The sequence below is a fragment of the Cicer arietinum genome, chromosome 2, assembly GCF_000331145.2.
Source record: "Cicer arietinum cultivar CDC Frontier isolate Library 1 chromosome 2, Cicar.CDCFrontier_v2.0, whole genome shotgun sequence".
Taxonomy (NCBI): domain Eukaryota; kingdom Viridiplantae; phylum Streptophyta; class Magnoliopsida; order Fabales; family Fabaceae; genus Cicer; species Cicer arietinum.
In genome coordinates, this window is record NC_021161.2 from 37,316,155 (window position 1) to 37,337,043 (window position 20,889).

Consider the following 20,889-nt stretch of genomic DNA (forward strand, 5'->3'; position numbering starts at 1 on the left):
TTGTATCAATTTTAAAACATTAAGGTTCATCTAAAGACATTGCCTCTACGGGTTCCGTAGGTGGATTTTGGGTAACACGTGACAACCGGCCTAATAAATACCCCCAGTGTTGTAGACGGCCTGTGTATGCTATTGCCCAAGAAGTTGCTTCATTGGTACGATATTGCTTCCAACCTGGTGCAATGTCTGGCATTGGAAATCCATCTTTCATCTTTAACTGCAAAAATTAAATAAATTAACAAAATATAAGACAAAATTATCAGAATAAAATTTAAAAAAGTATAAGAAAATAATTACCGGAACCCAGTGATTTCCATTAACAAAACCAATACAACAAATGCGATCATTTTTTGTCGATCCGGAATGTGAACCCCTCATAGGAAAGAAAGTCATTGAAAATGTCAGACCGAACGTGACAAGAATAATATTATATGTTGTCGCTATCACGTAACCCATATCAGGCATGGACAACCATTTATCCATGGGTTGAACACCTAAGCCGGATATCATCAACGAATCTCTTACTTCTTTAATGCGTCCTGTGAACAATCTATCATATGGAGTTACATGAGAAACAATCTCTTGATCCAATCTCTTGCGGACCAAAGACCAACACTCTTCACCGAAACCAAGCAATAATGCAATAGCGCGAAAACCACAATTTCCATCAGCTGCCACGTCAAATATGTCATCAATGTATGGCTGAATAATATCAGGAAATTGTGTCAATAACAAATTTTTTGAAGAATGAGATGACTGAGAGGGGTGTTTCTTTGATTGAGAGGCTTGTCTCTTCTTTGATTGAGAGGGTTGGGAACCAATATCTTCACCATATGTTGCATTAACATGCTCAAAGTAAGAAGGGTCTCGATATACATCATATCCATCTGGCTTCATACCCTTACTCTTCTTCACTCTTCCTTTGGTTTTGACTTTTTCAGGTGGTGGACATATTGAACTTGTACTTGGAAAAGCAAGTTCACGCACTTTACTCTTCAACACTCGTTTCCCAATAACATCAAGTGATCGAAAGCGTTTCCATAAGGCATTCATCTCAGTAGACATATCCAACTCTGATCCATCTTCTGTGTCTTGAGTGAGTTCACATTCCATGCTTAATTTTCTCCATTGAATATGCACAGAATCTAGAGGAATTGGTTCACCCATTAATTTATATTGTCCCAATTCACAAGCACAAGGTAATCCGTATGTCCTTCTCAGAGAACACCCACATATAGATTTGTCAGTACCCACCCACTCAACTTTGTCGTATTCTTCAGCAATACGTCTTTGAGCTTCTGTTGATACAAATGTATTCAATCTCTGATAAAATGGATTTCTGTGCTCATGCTCTTCATCATAAAAACTTTTTTGAAACGAGGCTCTGATTCTTTTATGTTGTAACCTTATCATGTTGTTCATAGCCTCCCAACATTTACACAAATCACTCATGCTATTTTCTAACATTAACTTCAGTTTCCAGTGAGCCGACTCAACCCTGTAAAATTCAACAATATATAATAAAATTATATTAAATACCTGTTAGTCGTTGTGTTCCCCAAATGCATCACTTTATTTGTCCATGCTTCAACAAATCTTTCCTTATGTGGAGTCAACCAAGTTTCTTTGACATAATCAACAAACACTTTAGTATCAACACATGATTGTTCAAACATATGCAAGCGCATCATATACTCTTTTTCATTACTACAATACATAATGTCTTTCCACATATTCAATATTGACTCTTGTCTATCCTTTAAGACATATTGCTTGCATTTTGCTCCAACATTTTTTTCGATATGAAATCGACAAAGTAAATTAACAGCATGTGGAAACACAATGCCAACTGCATTCATTAACGCAAGATCTCTGTCTGTCACAATTACTTGAGGGAATTTATTTTGTGTAACAAACAAATCTTTTAGTCTCTCTAATGCCCAACAAAAGTTTTCTTCCCTCTCACATTCCAAATAAGCAAACCCAACTACAAATGTTTTCTCTGTTGATGTCATACCAACAATTTCAAGTAATGGCATTCTGTATTTATTGGTTTTGTAGGTACTGTCCATAATCAACACAATCGGAAACAAATTCAACAACTTCACTGAATCTGGATGCGCCCAAAAAATATCTCTCATAACATCGGAGTCTTCACGCTTTCTATTCCAGCACACATATTTTGCATCTTCAATTAACTTGAATAAATGTTGCATCTCTGTTCTATTACCTCTCACGCGCAATCGAATGATACTTCTCTGTTTATATATTTGTGAGATCTTAGTAACATTACTCTTATCTCGGTCTTGCAATGAGAGTAATATGTGTCTCGGTGCAACATTATATTTTGTTAATTCATGAACATGCTTTCTATCTTCTTCATTTAAGCGCCCAACATATGCATGCCCCTCCAAAGTATCAGGTAATTCATGGTTGTGAATTCCACAAATTACTTTAACTATCCATCCTGAACCATCTTTTAATGGTTTTGATCTAAGCTTGAAAGGACAATCACATTTTTTTGTTGAACTTCGAATAGAACTAGCAGCACACTTGTATTTTCCCCCTTTGTCACAACCTAATATTAATTTATTTCTCCGTCCTTTCTCACCCGTCTCTATATCTGATCTTCTGATAATAACGGTAACTTTATTTTTTATACCAATTTCTTTTGCCCATTTCACAACAGTATCCCTTGAATCAAATATCTGAAATAAAATAATTATAATTAATCACAAAAATATATTTGTATAATATTAATATTAAATATATTTATTCATACCTGATCTGTGTCAAAAATATTTGTAGTATCGACGCATGTTTTGTCCATTAATAGTAGTGGATTATCCATATCTGTTAACATTTAAAAAAAATTAAAAAACTTAAAAAAAAATTAAAAAAATATGGTCTGTACCGGAAAACTCAAAAATGAAGTTTTCCGGAACCTAATACTGTACCGGAATACTTGCCAACCAAGATTTCCGGTACACAAATTTTCTCTTTTGTACCGGAAAAGTCAGTTTTAACATTTCTGGTACTATACTCTGTACCGGAAAACTCAGTTTTAACATTTCCGGTACTTTACTCTGTACCGGAAATCTTGTTTCAAGTATTCCGGTAGTTACCGGAAAACTGCCACTTACCGGAAATCTGTTTTACGGCTGGGTTTGTGACAAAATGGTGAAAAAAATATTTACATTTCCGGTATAATAGTCATTTACAAAATGGTGAAAAAAATTGAGGGTAGTTTTGCCATTTTCGAATTTTTTTGGGGGTACAAGGCAAAGTTTGGGGGTACAAGGGAAATTTTTCAAAAAGAAATCCCCCTAAAATTTTGTGGGCTTAGTAGGCCTATAGGTCCACTTTTTCAATAAAAAATCAATTTTTTTTAAAAAAATTGACAATGTTTTTTTCGAGAAGTAATTTTTTTTTGATTTTTTCACGGATAAAAAATGATATACAATTTCTTTTTCGAATATTTTTTTGATTCAAGAAAAAATTTCTTCTTTTTATTTTTCTCACAAAATTTTTTGAGAAATTTTTTTTTAAAATATTTTTATTTTTTTGAGTAAAATAAATTTCAAAATTTTTTCAAGAAAAAAAATCTCAAAATTGACAAAATATTGGGGCCCTATAAGCCCCCTCCCTTAAACCCCATGAAATAACGGGCCCGAGCTTTAAAAATTTATTTTGATAGGGAACCTAATTTTAGAGGCTTAATAAAAAAAAAATTAAGGGACTGTGGAGTTGGAGTCTTTTTTTTACAGCTCTAGACACCATCTTATATAAGCATAGATGTGACATTGTACTTAAACTACAAAGTAATGGCGTGTTAAAAATAGTACAATGGTTTGAATGTTAAACACACTCCATGTTTATTCCACTCTCTCTCTCTCTCTGCGAGAATTGATGATCATTGTCATATAAATCTGACCAAGCAATGTTAAAATTTGACACTATATTTTTAATCTAGTAATATAAAAAGAAAAATAATAGTTAATAATTAACATAGTAGCACAAAATCATATACATGAGAATTAATTGAGTTGATAAACTCACATCACTGAGAACAAATATCTTTGAAGTAATACATCCGATTAGCTGAGACCAATTTTGGTTCGATGCCCATAAATCATGAACAATAAAGAAATTTGGAATTTTAGGTTTGCAGAGTCAGACAAATATTTGGTGGTCATTGTTGAGCCAATGTATAATGGTGAAATGATGAAGGTGTCAATGTCTAAAATAAATAAATAAATATATTAATATAAATAACTAGTTAATTAATGCGACATTGGTTATAATAGAATTGACATTATTATTATTATTATTACAGAAAAAAAATTCAAGTTTTTCGGTTGTTTAAATTTTTTTCTCTTCTCAAAATTTTTCGGTAAACCTTTTTGTACCAGAAACCTTTAAAAATATTCTCTGGTAACTTCCAGAAAACTTTCACCTACCAAAAAACATTTTTTGTTGGATCCAAAAATGTTAAAATAGTAAAAAGAAAAAATAAATTTGAATTGGTAAAATAATAAAATAAAAAATTAAGGATATAGTTGATATTTTTAAAAATTTGTGAAAATATAAGTAAAAATATGAGGGTATAGGGTGAAGCAATCTAAATATTACAATAGACCTTTGTTCACAACAGTCCAATGATAGAAATTATGAATAAAATACATCATAGTTCATAATTTTTGATGAAGTATACTTTATGTGAAAGCAGAAATAAAGTACTTTATGTCTCTATACAATTTCTAGTTTATTGAAATCAGGTGGAACGTTTGTAAGTTATTCATGTTATCTCTTTCCTCTATATATATATGGAAAATACTAAATTTATTAAGAATGTAAATGATAAGGACATTTGTTAAGAATTTAAATGTAACTTTTTTCTTTTTAAAGTAGTGTAATTTAAACTTTGAAATTGTAAAAAATCATATTTTATTTTCAAAATTATTATTTTTATTTCAAATTTTTTTTTTATAGTTTTCTTAACAAGGTACTTATTAATATATATATAGAAGACAATAAAAGAGAATGACAGATTCTTTTAAACCTCCATATTATGTTGTCACATCATTATCATAATGCATACATCATGCTGAACGAAAGATAATACTTAGGCCAGATGAAAATATTTAGTGCCTATCTGTTGCGTATTCTTAAATTATGATCCTAGTATTCGATGATTTAGAGATTTCTTTTTAGAAATTTTTCAAAAAATAGAAATTACTTTGTACGTTTCTGTCATTACGAAAATTTAATTTTTTTTTTTCTTTTTAAAAAAAAAATCGTTTATAAAAAATTGTTTTTTGAGAAGCTACTAAAAATAGTTTTTTGTTTGAAGTAATTATTAAAATTATTTTTATATGTTAATTTTTTTCAAAAGTTATAACAAACAAATAGAAACTCTTAATAGTAATTTTTTTAAAAAATAATTGATTATTTTTAAAAATAACGTGCAAGAAGCGGGTTCTTAATTTTATGCCTTGTTTACCATTCAACAAAGTTTAATCAATCTTCTGGGTTGGGCCTATTTGATTGTTGTACATGCATTATCATAAAAATAGATTCTGTAACCACATTTAAATATATACCTCCATATTTTTAAATTTTGTCTATAAACTTCTTAAAATACACTCGTGGTTAATAATAAAATCAGACATTTCACTCATCCTCCAAACAAATTCGAAAGAGTAAATTTTTCTTTGAAATTTTCATTACAGAAAATTCATTTTGATTTTTACGATAGATATTTTTTTCTAGCGGAAAATTTGCGTCATACAAAAATAACAACAAAAGATTCATAATAAACTTTCCGGTGAAGAAACGAATTCCTGAAAAATTGATTTTAAAATTTTCTAGTATACAATATTTATAACCGAAAAATTAAAAAATAAATTTTCTAGTGAGTTTTTTTAACATCTTTTTTTTAGTTAGGAGAAAAGGAGCGAAATAAAAAAATATTAAAAAACACTATGGAGTTTGATCTCATACAACATCTAATTTGAGAGCAGAGGAGGAGGAGGAGGAGGAACGATCAGTTGCAAGAGTAGGCATATCAATATAAGAAGCATATGTGGTTGAGCAGCATGAAAGTGATGTGTAGTCTGAGTTTGAGAAGCAATGTCCTGATTATGTGGCTAAGTATCAGGATCATAAGCAATAGGAGGAGCAACTAGAGGATTATGTGTATGAGAATCATATTCAACCTTAAGAGGAGCAACAAAAGAATCATGTGCCTTAGTAGAAACTGCTCCCTAAAGGATCATATGATATTTTTTTCCGTTAAAGACTACGAGCATCACATTACGACTAGAGTGTAGGTTGGACTGGTTAGTAAATAATTTATTTTATTACATAGTATAATATAGCATAATATATGTTTATATATTTTAATTAATATAAGTAAATTATATAGTATAATATAGAACATGTTTTTATATAACTATCTTAGATATGGTATCATTATTGGGACAAAGCTGATGAGAGGATATTTATCTCTATTTTAAGTATACTTTTTAAAAGTAATATTATTTTATAATATATATTAGTATTTTGTAATTATTATATTTTTATTTTATAATATGTTTGTGATCATTTAAAAATTATTTTACAAGCATAGATTTACGAGCATTTTTCCGATGTTTGTAGACATGGTGAGGATGTACCCTAGGTATTGCTACCACGAATGTGTCGATGGACTACCAAACAAACATTTGGAGATGTTGGATTTTATGGAGCGTAGTTAGATGCATTGAGACCTAATAATGTTAATTGGCAGTCAAATTATGAAGAGGACGTAATGATGGAATTTCAACTTGTATCCTGGCTACAATGGTACCTTATTTGTCAGAGAGGTGTTTCCGATAGTTTGGATATAATCAGTACATTCGTCCTACACCGCTAGTTTTCGTTGTTTGTGATGTTGATGTTGAATGGGTGTATGAACATAAACTTTCAAGACCTCTGCACTAGATTGTGTCGAGTCAGATATCTACCCCAGTGTGTTGAAAGGAACCTAGAGTGGTATTATAAGGTCTCTCATTCTCATATGACCCCTGATGCAGCTGAAACAACTCCTCCTCATCATATTCATATTCTTGATGTGGTTGATTCTGATTTTGACAATCTTAATGCCTCTGATTCTATTGAATGATATACGAGGTGTCAATTAATGGATGATCTTATACAATAGAGTTTGGACTTAGGAAAGCCAAATCCAGATGATGAGATATATCTCTACTTATCTCGAGGCTTACACATTTTCAAAGGAGGGGACTATCAATAGTATTTTATTTTGTATTATGTTTTTTGTTTGTATTATGTTATTGCTCCAGACTTATTTTTATGTGTTTGTGTTAACATTAGTTTTATGTTTATGCTCCATACTTTATTTGACTACTTTATTGAATTTTAAAGAGCAAGTCACAAAACACATCAACAATACAACATAAATATAACTTAAATAAAAATATATCTTAAATACAACTTATAGAGCTAAACAACTAATTAGGTTATGGTTGAGTTAAGCTAGTAGTTTCATTTGGTTCAACCAGACAGTCCATGATCTCATCAACCCTTCTGGGGCAATTCAAACTTTCTAAAATATCATGTGTAAATCTGGTCAATGTTGCATCGAAATCGATCGGCCATTTTGTTGCAAAACAATGGTAGGTAGTGATCATTGTTTGGACATCATTGTCGTCTTGGAGTTGAAAATTTGTGTGCTGAAGACATCCTTCAAAATTGATTAATGGACAATAATATTCAATTTTACTAACTCTCCTAGAGAAAGTTGTAAAATGAGGGGTCTCAAACAGACTTTGTAATTAAATCATTTTGTCCATCCATTCTTAATCCGACCTTCTATATATAGGCTTATATAAAGGCCTAAGTTGTGTGCCAAAGTACTTTTCCATAATCTCAACTATCATGTTATGCTCAATTTGCTACGGTTGTTGTAGACCGTGTTGTGTTGTTTGGATTGTTGTCCCTTGTAGAATATTTTGAAATATATGCTTTAGGGTATTTTGAGTCATTGTATGATTAGTCGTAGTAGGTGGAATTTGTATCCATGGCTTATTTGCTACATAACCACCACAATTCACATTTTGAACCCAATAAATGGCTAAATGATTAATCAAGAAAAGTGGAATGTTAGTCTATTGATGCTCTTACATGAGGATTTGAAAGTACATAGACAAACCGATAAAATGATTAATAAGGATGTCAACTTATACTCGTAGTTGGATATCATCATAGGGATTGACCTATTGAGAGCCCTAAGGGTGAGGAATATTTTCCAGCAAAGGCGGAGGTGGGGGAGAAAGTCCCTCGAAAGTCGTTTAAGAATGAGAATGAGGATGATACCTCTCACCTCATGGGGCCTCGTCGCTATAAAATTTATTAAAATAATTTTGTATGTATCAATCAAGTATTATATATATTATGTTTCTGTCTTTTCATACAATATGTGTATAAAATTATATATATGTGATTTTTATAATATCATAATTTTTTATTTGTTTATGTATAAATTATATATTTTTTTACTACTAGTTTGATAAAAAAAATAAAAGAAATATAATTATATTTTTAAGTTGATGGGTCTCCACGGGGATCGTGGGGATGGAGATAAAGAGAAAAATATGAGAAATGGATGACATTTTGAGTGGCAAGGACGAGGAGTGGAAGAGTACTCCTGCACCCACTCCGTCCCACTGATATTCCTAATGGTTGATTAATTGAGGTCGATAGAAAATTATTGTATGGATGCTCTTTCATACACTAACCAAGTAGTTCTGCTAGTGTTCTATAGCTCATAGCTTGACAAATAACAGGTTCTTGATTGGGGACCTACCGAGTCGTGCCATAAGCGAAGTATTTGGCATAACTAACGATATTTCAGCTTTTTTTACTGCATTGTTAATCGTATCATTCACCATTATTTCCCCTAAGATAAGTACTAATTAATGTATTTAGATAAACATTTAAAAATATCCTACATGAATGAAGTACGGTTGAACTTGTAATTAAAGTTCTACCTATACAACATCTAGTTGAACCTATGGTAAGGGTTATGCATGAACGCTTGATTGCTCTTGTTGTGGTATGGCAAAAGTGAATAGTGCATTCCCTTTCATGGTCTCATCAGGTGTGCCAACTAATTTTGTCGTGCAAAATTTGGTACTTACCCAACTTGTTGTATTATCAACTAATTAGCCTTTTGCTTGGTTGATCATCTGAGAAGATAATATGTAGACTAACTTTTTTATTCAAAGAATGATCCTATTTTTGATCAATCGATTATGTTGAGAAAGTGACTACATTTATTAGCTGCAAGTTCTTAAACTACTTCAGAAAGTGTCTATAGTTAATGTGTAGTTACTATCTAGGAGTGCATAAAATATGAAGAAAAAAAAATGTTAAAAATAAATAAAGAATGGTTTGATTGAGTGTGTGTTGAATATCATTTACAATGAGTATTTATAGACTAAGAATAACTAAAAAACCTACACAATTATGTTTGCCACATTCTAAATCCACCAACTCACATACTATATTATAAAAGGTCATGACTAACAACACTAATATAGACAACTAACCAATGAATGAGTTATAGATCAAAACTATCTTGACGACTAAGTTGTTAACTTTCATATCAGTTCACCACATCCTCTATCATCGTAATATCAAATACTATATTTTTATGCATGTTCTTGACTTAGTAGTCTAATATCTTACACATGCATTTGAGTTGGGGGTACAAATATTTTTTTGCGGTTGATTGTCTTTCAACTACTCAGGTTTTCCACTAGTGCTGGATAGAGGTGAGAGACCTGCCCATTATCGTCTGACCCACAGCGGATGAGGTGAATTAGGCGGGTTGAATGAGGTCCAACAAGTAACACTGTAGGGTTCAAGAGGGTAGGTGCGGGTGGGTTTGAGTAATGGATTTGGGACCGTCGGTGGCCGATCCTCCCGAATATAGTTTATAATATTTATTGTTATCATAATTATTAGTAATTATAATTTTTTATGTTGGACATGATACATTTCCAAGCCCAATTTGGTCCAACCTAACCTTAATTTCAACACTGACACACAATCCCACAACCCTAATTTCATCATATCATCCCCTCGTTCTTTTTTCACTCTCACACAAAGAACTCAACACTCACGACAACTAACCCTACTCCTCTCAAGTCTCAACGGCGACCAATGAAGGCCAGCGATGACCAACGTCTATTCTTTCTCCTCTAGGAGGTTATCACTTATTATCCCTTCTATCTCAACCCTCTTATTTGTCGTTCTAAACTTTTCAATCTCTTGTTTAAAAATTACATTTTTTTTCATCTATGTTGTTTTAAATTTATTTATCTTGTTCTAATCTCTCTTGCAGTTTATCTTATTTTTTGTATTAGAGTTTTTATTTAGCTATTTTTTGTACTTCTGAGTTTTCTAGAGTTTGATTTTTTTCCATGTTATTTTATGTATTAGAATTTTGATTTAGGATTTTTCTGCATGTTGTTTTCTTGCATGATTAGAGTTTTGTTTTCATCTCGTTTATTTTTATCTTTGTTATAAATCTTCTTATCCAGTTTGATGGTTTGGGATTGTTGTGAAAATTTTATTTTATTTTTTTTACTTTTTTTTATCTATTGCATTTTTATTTATATAACTTAAAACTGGTTATTTTTTAGATTTGTTGATTTGATTTCACATAAATATTTTTTTTTATTTCATTTTCTCTACTTATTGGTTTTCTTATTATTGGTTTTCTTATGTGCAAGGTAATATTCTTTTATTTATATTATGTTTATGTTATAATATTTATTGGTTTACTTTTTGTTATAATATTTTCTCTACGTAATGATAATTAATGATTTCTAACCGTTGTTCTTGATGTTCTTGACTTCTGACTATGAAAAATGGATTAACGAGCCAGTAACAGAAGCAATCAAAGGGTGGTTGTAGAGCAAAAGCATTTTAAGTTTGTGCTTATATATTTTTTCTTTAGTTTTATGCTTATATATCTTTTTTATTCTTCTCTCTTTAATGTATATACATATCTCTCAAAAGTATACTATCTTTTTATGTTTATAAATGTATGTTTTCATTTTAGATTGGGTTTGAAGTATATGTTCCTTTAATTAAAGTGTATGCTTTATTTTTAACTTATGGTTGAAGTTTATGCTTTTGTTTCAAATTTATACTTCATTTTTAACTCGTGTTTCAATTACATGCTTTATTTTTAACTTGTAAAAGTATGCTTTTTTCTTCTTCTAATGTAACTAATACTTCAGTATTTCTTAGTGTGTGCTAATTTTAAATGAATATATTATTGAGTAATATATCATTTTTATGTTTCTATTTCATGTTTATATATCTTTTAGATTTATGCTATATTTTTATGCTTATAAATGAATGTCCTCTTTTTAATTTGTATTTTTCTTTTGAAGTTGTGTATAAAGTTTGTGGCTCTTTAATTAAAGTGTGTGCTTTCATTTTAACTTGTGTTTGATGTTTACACTTTTTCTTCAAATATTTGATTCCTTTGTATACATTTTTTTTTAAATATATCTTAATACATGCTTATTTTTTGTAAATATATTCTTGAGAAATATATCTTTTTTATGTTTCTATTTCATATTTATATATCTTTCAAATGTATGCTATATTTAATGCTTATAAATGAATGCTCTTTTTTTAATTTGTATTTTTCTTTTTATGATGTGTTTAAAGATTCTAGTTCTTTAATTCAATTGCATGCTTTCATTTTAACTTGTATTTCATGTTTATGTTTTTTCTTCAAAAGCTTGCTTCTTTTCTATGGATTTTTTTTGATTTCCTTGCACGTTTTTTTGTTTTTTACTAGAAAAAGTATACTTCTTTTTTGCTAAATGTAAGTAGTGTTTTAGTTTTTCTTAATACATGCTTATATTTATTTGTAATGATTCAATTTTTCTTAATGTATGCTTCTATTTATTTGTAATGCTTCAATTTTTCTTAATGTATGCTTAAATTTCTTTCTTATACATTCCTTTAAATTTATTTGGATTTTTTATTTATAACTTCTAATGTATGTGAATTTCCTTTCTTATACGTACTTTTAAATTTCTAAATGTATTATATGCATGCTTATGTTTTTCTTGATGCATGTTTATCAAACATATACTTCTGTTTTTCATATGATTTTTCTTTTTCTTAATGATTAATTTTTTTAATATTATTCTACTATTGTTTAATGAGTACAGTGTTCTAGTTACACACTAGACACAATATTATAGTTATCTTGAATGGGTTGAACAAGTCTAGTGTGTGTGAAACACACTAGAGTGTTGAATTATAACCACTTACATAAGAATTCAATCCTCTTAAAGGTTAAATTAAAGTCCCTTAAATATTTATAGCTATCCTTAAATGTTCAATTGCAGCCACTTAAATTGGCTAACAATCAAGCTAAACAGAATAAAAGAGCTAATGCAAGTGGTCCTAGGCAATCAACTAAATGTTGGGAACACGTTAACACAATTCTTTCTAGTGAAGTTGAGTTACAATCTGTCGTGTGTAAATATAGCCACAAAACATACTTGTATGAATCTCAAACTCATGAACCTCCAATCTCAACTACTACCTTACCAAAATATGCCAAAATTTACCATATCATCTAGGCGAACTGTAGCTAGGGATAATTTTTAGTTGTTTTTGGAGGAAAAAGTAAGGTTGAAAGTTTTTTTTAAGTCTGATTGCAACAGGGTAGCTTTTGCAACAGATTGCTGGACTTCAATCCAAAATCTTAACTACTTGACCCTTAGGGAACACTTTGTTGATAATGATTGGGCCTATCACAAAAGGATAATTAGTGTCACAGTAATCCCAAATCATAAGGGTAACACAATTTGTAGGAAATATTGAAGAGGTTTTAAAGGATTGGGAGATTCGAAATGTATCAACTATAACCATTGATCATGCATCATCCAATGATGTATCTATTGATTTTTTTAGGGACTAAAAACATCGCACAAGATACAATATAACATGAGAAAAACCATAATTTAAGAATAAGATGTCTAAGTCATACATAATGATGAGAAACCACTATCATAAAGTTATAGACAAAACAACATTAACCATTTAAAGAAAATAACAAAAACTACAACAACAAACTACATGTTATCATCCTTTGGGTTTTGAATTTGGTCAATCTTGAGGGACATACCATTTAGTTCATTCAACAGAAATTCATGGTCCTGGGCAAAGGTTGTCTCAATTTTTTGGAATATGTTGTTAATGGATATGTCCATAGTTTAAAATTGTTCAGTGATGAAAGTTTGAAGGGAGTTAAGCTTGTGCATTACCATGCAATTTGAAACGTGATCATCGTCCAATGCCGTTTTTTTTTTTTGCTTCTTCTTCATCCTTGGCAGCCGTAGATGATTGTCCAAGATCGCTTTTGTGGACATAAGCCTGAAGTTGCTCGCTCCACACAATCTTCATACTAGGCAGCACATTCAAATCTATCACATTTTCTTTTGAAGGTGTATACGTTACTTCACCTCAAAAGTCCACTTGAAAATGATCCAAAGTCCTGGTGATCTCTTTTGCATATGGAAAACCTATGGCATTCTTGGAAGCAAACATAACAGATCAGACAAAATATGACCAATTGAGATCAGTTCCTTCTAGCATAAAGTACATAATATGAAACTCAAATTCAATATTTGAGAATAATTTTGTACCTTCTGAAGCAGAATCTAACTGAGGAAATAATTCAGTTGCCTGTTTTCAAGGGTCAAATTTGCAACACTGTACCGTTGCCTAGCAAATTTAGAACCTACATGTGCCTGTTTTCTTTCCATGGTGTTTTTGTTAAAATGACACAATGATACATAAGCTTCATATTTTGTCACATTTTCCCACTCACACAAATTTCCAGACCTAAGTTTCTAACTCAATCATTTGGTATTCAGAGCTTGTCACCAAGTGGTAACATTTGTTATTACTTTTTGTTTCTAAAATTTTGATGTTCTTGAAGTTCTTGGAAAATTTGAAATTTTAGGATAATTTCTTGAAATTTGATCTCTGTTTTTTGTGTACTCTTGAGTTGTTTGTTGATTATAAGTGTTATAATATGTGTGGCATGTTCTTGACTTAGTAGTCTAATATCTTACACATGCATTTGAGTTGGGGGTACAAATATTTTTTTGCGGTTGATTGTCTTTCAACTACTCAGGTTTTCCACTAGTGCTGGATAGAGGTGAGAGACCTGCCCATTATCGTCTGACCCACAGCGGATGAGGTGAATTAGGCGGGTTGAATGAGGTCCAACAAGTAACACTGTAGGGTTCAAGAGGGTAGGTGCGGGTGGGTTTGAGTAATGGATTTGGGACCGTCGGTGGCCGATCCTCCCGAATATAGTTTATAATATTTATTGTTATCATAATTATTAGTAATTATAATTTTTTATGTTGGACATGATACATTTCCAAGCCCAATTTGGTCCAACCTAACCTTAATTTCAACACTGACACACAATCCCACAACCCTAATTTCATCATATCATCCCCTCGTTCTTTTTTCACTCTCACACAAAGAACTCAACACTCACGACAACTAACCCTACTCCTCTCAAGTCTCAACGGCGACCAATGAAGGCCAGCGATGACCAACGTCTATTCTTTCTCCTCTAGGAGGTTATCACTTATTATCCCTTCTATCTCAACCCTCTTATTTGTCGTTCTAAACTTTTCAATCTCTTGTTTAAAAATTACATTTTTTTTCATCTATGTTGTTTTAAATTTATTTATCTTGTTCTAATCTCTCTTGCAGTTTATCTTATTTTTTGTATTAGAGTTTTTATTTAGCTATTTTTTGTACTTCTGAGTTTTCTAGAGTTTGATTTTTTTCCATGTTATTTTATGTATTAGAATTTTGATTTAGGATTTTTCTGCATGTTGTTTTCTTGCATGATTAGAGTTTTGTTTTCATCTCGTTTATTTTTATCTTTGTTATAAATCTTCTTATCCAGTTTGATGGTTTGGGATTGTTGTGAAAATTTTATTTTATTTTTTTTACTTTTTTTTATCTATTGCATTTTTATTTATATAACTTAAAACTGGTTATTTTTTAGATTTGTTGATTTGATTTCACATAAATATTTTTTTTTATTTCATTTTCTCTACTTATTGGTTTTCTTATTATTGGTTTTCTTATGTGCAAGGTAATATTCTTTTATTTATATTATGTTTATGTTATAATATTTATTGGTTTACTTTTTGTTATAATATTTTCTCTACGTAATGATAATTAATGATTTCTAACCGTTGTTCTTGATGTTCTTGACTTCTGACTATGAAAAATGGATTAACGAGCCAGTAACAGAAGCAATCAAAGGGTGGTTGTAGAGCAAAAGCATTTTAAGTTTGTGCTTATATATTTTTTCTTTAGTTTTATGCTTATATATCTTTTTTATTCTTCTCTCTTTAATGTATATACATATCTCTCAAAAGTATACTATCTTTTTATGTTTATAAATGTATGTTTTCATTTTAGATTGGGTTTGAAGTATATGTTCCTTTAATTAAAGTGTATGCTTTATTTTTAACTTATGGTTGAAGTTTATGCTTTTGTTTCAAATTTATACTTCATTTTTAACTCGTGTTTCAATTACATGCTTTATTTTTAACTTGTAAAAGTATGCTTTTTTCTTCTTCTAATGTAACTAATACTTCAGTATTTCTTAGTGTGTGCTAATTTTAAATGAATATATTATTGAGTAATATATCATTTTTATGTTTCTATTTCATGTTTATATATCTTTTAGATTTATGCTATATTTTTATGCTTATAAATGAATGTCCTCTTTTTAATTTGTATTTTTCTTTTGAAGTTGTGTATAAAGTTTGTGGCTCTTTAATTAAAGTGTGTGCTTTCATTTTAACTTGTGTTTGATGTTTACACTTTTTCTTCAAATATTTGATTCCTTTGTATACATTTTTTTTTAAATATATCTTAATACATGCTTATTTTTTGTAAATATATTCTTGAGAAATATATCTTTTTTATGTTTCTATTTCATATTTATATATCTTTCAAATGTATGCTATATTTAATGCTTATAAATGAATGCTCTTTTTTTAATTTGTATTTTTCTTTTTATGATGTGTTTAAAGATTCTAGTTCTTTAATTCAATTGCATGCTTTCATTTTAACTTGTATTTCATGTTTATGTTTTTTCTTCAAAAGCTTGCTTCTTTTCTATGGATTTTTTTTGATTTCCTTGCACGTTTTTTTGTTTTTTACTAGAAAAAGTATACTTCTTTTTTGCTAAATGTAAGTAGTGTTTTAGTTTTTCTTAATACATGCTTATATTTATTTGTAATGATTCAATTTTTCTTAATGTATGCTTCTATTTATTTGTAATGCTTCAATTTTTCTTAATGTATGCTTAAATTTCTTTCTTATACATTCCTTTAAATTTATTTGGATTTTTTATTTATAACTTCTAATGTATGTGAATTTCCTTTCTTATACGTACTTTTAAATTTCTAAATGTATTATATGCATGCTTATGTTTTTCTTGATGCATGTTTATCAAACATATACTTCTGTTTTTCATATGATTTTTCTTTTTCTTAATGATTAATTTTTTTAATATTATTCTACTATTGTTTAATGAGTACAGTGTTCTAGTTACACACTAGACACAATATTATAGTTATCTTGAATGGGTTGAACAAGTCTAGTGTGTGTGAAACACACTAGAGTGTTGAATTATAACCACTTACATAAGAATTCAATCCTCTTAAAGGTTAAATTAAAGTCCCTTAAATATTTATAGCTATCCTTAAATGTTCAATTGCAGCCACTTAAATTGGCTAACAATCAAGCTAAACAGAATAAAAGAGCTAATGCAAGTGGTCCTAGGCAATCAACTAAATGTTGGGAACACGTTAACACAATTCTTTCTAGTGAAGTTGAGTTACAATCTGTCGTGTGTAAATATAGCCACAAAACATACTTGTATGAATCTCAAACTCATGAACCTCCAATCTCAACTACTACCTTACCAAAATATGCCAAAATTTACCATATCATCTAGGCGAACTGTAGCTAGGGATAATTTTTAGTTGTTTTTGGAGGAAAAAGTAAGGTTGAAAGTTTTTTTTAAGTCTGATTGCAACAGGGTAGCTTTTGCAACAGATTGCTGGACTTCAATCCAAAATCTTAACTACTTGACCCTTAGGGAACACTTTGTTGATAATGATTGGGCCTATCACAAAAGGATAATTAGTGTCACAGTAATCCCAAATCATAAGGGTAACACAATTTGTAGGAAATATTGAAGAGGTTTTAAAGGATTGGGAGATTCGAAATGTATCAACTATAACCATTGATCATGCATCATCCAATGATGTATCTATTGATTTTTTTAGGGACTAAAAACATCGCACAAGATACAATATAACATGAGAAAAACCATAATTTAAGAATAAGATGTCTAAGTCATACATAATGATGAGAAACCACTATCATAAAGTTATAGACAAAACAACATTAACCATTTAAAGAAAATAACAAAAACTACAACAACAAACTACATGTTATCATCCTTTGGGTTTTGAATTTGGTCAATCTTGAGGGACATACCATTTAGTTCATTCAACAGAAATTCATGGTCCTGGGCAAAGGTTGTCTCAATTTTTTGGAATATGTTGTTAATGGATATGTCCATAGTTTAAAATTGTTCAGTGATGAAAGTTTGAAGGGAGTTAAGCTTGTGCATTACCATGCAATTTGAAACGTGATCATCGTCCAATGCCGTTTTTTTTTTTTGCTTCTTCTTCATCCTTGGCAGCCGTAGATGATTGTCCAAGATCGCTTTTGTGGACATAAGCCTGAAGTTGCTCGCTCCACACAATCTTCATACTAGGCAGCACATTCAAATCTATCACATTTTCTTTTGAAGGTGTATACGTTACTTCACCTCAAAAGTCCACTTGAAAATGATCCAAAGTCCTGGTGATCTCTTTTGCATATGGAAAACCTATGGCATTCTTGGAAGCAAACATAACAGATCAGACAAAATATGACCAATTGAGATCAGTTCCTTCTAGCATAAAGTACATAATATGAAACTCAAATTCAATATTTGAGAATAATTTTGTACCTTCTGAAGCAGAATCTAACTGAGGAAATAATTCAGTTGCCTGTTTTCAAGGGTCAAATTTGCAACACTGTACCGTTGCCTAGCAAATTTAGAACCTACATGTGCCTGTTTTCTTTCCATGGTGTTTTTGTTAAAATGACACAATGATACATAAGCTTCATATTTTGTCACATTTTCCCACTCACACAAATTTCCAGACCTAAGTTTCTAACTCAATCATTTGGTATTCAGAGCTTGTCACCAAGTGGTAACATTTGTTATTACTTTTTGTTTCTAAAATTTTGATGTTCTTGAAGTTCTTGGAAAATTTGAAATTTTAGGATAATTTCTTGAAATTTGATCTCTGTTTTTTGTGTACTCTTGAGTTGTTTGTTGATTATAAGTGTTATAATATGTGTGGGATGGTTTAGTTTGATGATTCTTTTTGCTTCATTTTGTGTGAAAATCGAAATCTGAAGTTGCTAGAAAAAATTGCAGGAAAAAAAATCTGCATTCATCTTCTTCACATGCAATTATTTGATCCAAAATTTCATTTGTAAATTTTTTTTGATGTTATTTCTTCTGTACGATTCTGGAAATTCAAAAGGCTAAATTGATCAGAAAAATGAGAGGAACTCAAAAGTGTTGCAAAAAAGTGATTCTGCACAAAAGCACTTTTGAAAAAAAGACATTTCAAAAAAACAAAATTCAAAATTGTTCTTAATGAAACATCAAACATCTTTTGCATTCTTGTTACCTCTTTTAGGCATTGCAAGTTTGTTTTTAGTATCTTACCCCCACATATTTGTATCACGTAGTCATTAAATTTAATCTTTGTTGTTTCTTTGATAATCTACTTGAGTGTGTCTTCATTTGCCTAGTTTTTTTCTTCTTGTTTGTCATTTTAAATTCTCTTAGTTTTGTCTTAGAGTTTTCCGTCTTGAAACTCTTGTGTTGATAGCTTTTGTGGACTTGCAACATTGTGTTTCGGTTCTTTGATTTGGATTCTTATTTGGGTTCTTTTTAAGAACTTGAAAGAGGAGTTTGAGTGGAAAAAGGCAAGAGTGCACACCATTTAAAAAAAAATCCATCATTGAGTGATATACACAAGTGATACATTTCTTGAGTGTAAACACTTAATGAGTGGTGAGGGCCTTATTTTTATTTTCTTATCTTGCTCTTGTTATTTGCTTGATTATTGTGATACTCATTGATTTGTTGTTTTTGAAATCATGAGTGAAAGTGAACCAAATCCCCTTTCTCCTAGAATCACTTATCTTATGGGTCACTTTACAAAAATATTGAATACTCAAATGAATGCCTTGAGAGAAGATTTTGTGAATCAAAGAGATAGGAAATCTCACCATGGAAGATCATCTCAAAATAAAGATATGTTTGAAATTGAGAAAGAAATAAGACATAGATGTTATGATGAGAAGGAAATGAGGTACGAGTGGAGGTTTAGAGAAAAAGAAAGAAGATGTGAAAATTATGATGGAGGAAATGAGGTATGAAAGGAGAGATTGAGAAAAAGAAATAAGATATAGAGATTATGATGAAGATGAAATGAGATATGAAAAGAGAGATAGAGCAAAATCAATGAGGCAAAGAGATTTTGAGAGGGATGATATGAGGTATGCAAAAGATAAAAGACACAAAAAAATATAAAAAAGGAGGAACAAGAAAAAAAGGAAAGTATATCATATGAAGAATATATTAGAGATTTTGTATTGGATCCGGAATATATGAAATATCTTTATGCAAATGGATATATAGAAGAGGCAAGAAAAGTATAGAAACTAGCCTTGAGAGAAAAAGAGAAAATCAAATAAAAGAAAGAGAAATAGGGAAAAAATAAGGTAGCCTTGAGAGAGAAAATGAAAATTAAAGAAAAGAAAGGTGAAGTGGAACAAAATTTGAGAGACAAAGAGGAAAAAATTGAGTCTAACTATTTTTCTAACTTTGTTGATTCTTATCTTCAAAAGCTTGAAAATAGGTCTCCAAATGAGGAATGCCCACAATCCAATGAAGTTAAAGGTGATTGGCCAAATGTTTCTCAAAAAGATCCTTGCAAGAAAAATCTTGGTTTGAATCCTAACAACTTTAATTCTTCTACTACTTTAGTCCATGTTTCTCGTAAATTGTTTGACAAATTTCTTCCTCCTATGGTTGATAGGTTTGCAAATATTCATGTTGAAATACCTAACTTGTGTTATTTCCATAAGTCTCATTTGAAAGTCGAAACCATGATGCATCAAGTGTTTAATCCATATTATTCTTCTAAAGTTGATTTGAGAATTATCAGCTAAGACTTGAATGATTTTCTTGATAAATATTTTGTCGTGCTTTATAAAGTAATTTTGGTTCATGACAAACTTTTTGAAGAATGTGTTGGGATTCTTAAGAAACATTTGTATGCTAACTTAAATACTTACTCTTGTGTTAAAATTAAAGTTAGTATCTTGAGATTTTCTATGAAGGGTAAATGTTTGCATGTGTAATTAGTTGATAGTTGCACTACTACACCTATCCTTACTCTTTCTTTTATTGACAAATATTTTAAACTTCCATATGGTACTCCTAGTTTGTTTGAGAGACTTGTCTTGTTTCAAAAAGAACATTCATTTGTTTATGATAAAAAGGAATGTTCAGGAGGCTCAATTTGCGCCGAAGCCTTTGGAAATACAAAGTGACTTCTTGTTCGTCTCCAATTCCAATCCAAGGAAGGT

At 30.3% G+C, this 20,889-nt stretch overlaps 1 protein-coding gene across 1 annotated transcript; it reads right to left on the reverse strand.

The window, feature by feature from the left end:
• Window positions 1–19: 19 nt before the first annotated feature.
• Window positions 20–18,301, reverse strand: LOC140919433 (uncharacterized). Its single transcript, XM_073365446.1, has 3 exons — window positions 18,222–18,301; window positions 298–1,498; window positions 20–217 (listed from the first exon to the last, which is right to left on the reverse strand). Exons 1-3 carry the CDS (start codon window positions 18,299–18,301, stop codon window positions 20–22), a joined length of 1,479 nt encoding a protein of 492 aa, XP_073221547.1.
• Between the last annotated feature and the right edge of the window lie 2,588 nt (window positions 18,302–20,889).

Excerpts from the sequence above, each read along its gene's own strand:
- LOC140919433 (XM_073365446.1), bottom strand. The coding sequence starts at position 18,301 with ATGGAAAGAAAACAGGCACATGTAGGTTCTAAATTTGCTAGGCAACGG. Across the intron at positions 1,499-18,221 it reads AATTTGACCCTTGAAAACAG|GGTTGAGTCGGCTCACTGGA; the intron begins GCAACTGAATTA and ends TGAATTTTACAG. Across the intron at positions 218-297 it reads ATGGAAATCACTGGGTTCCG|TTAAAGATGAAAGATGGATT; the intron begins GTAATTATTTTC and ends TAATTTTTGCAG.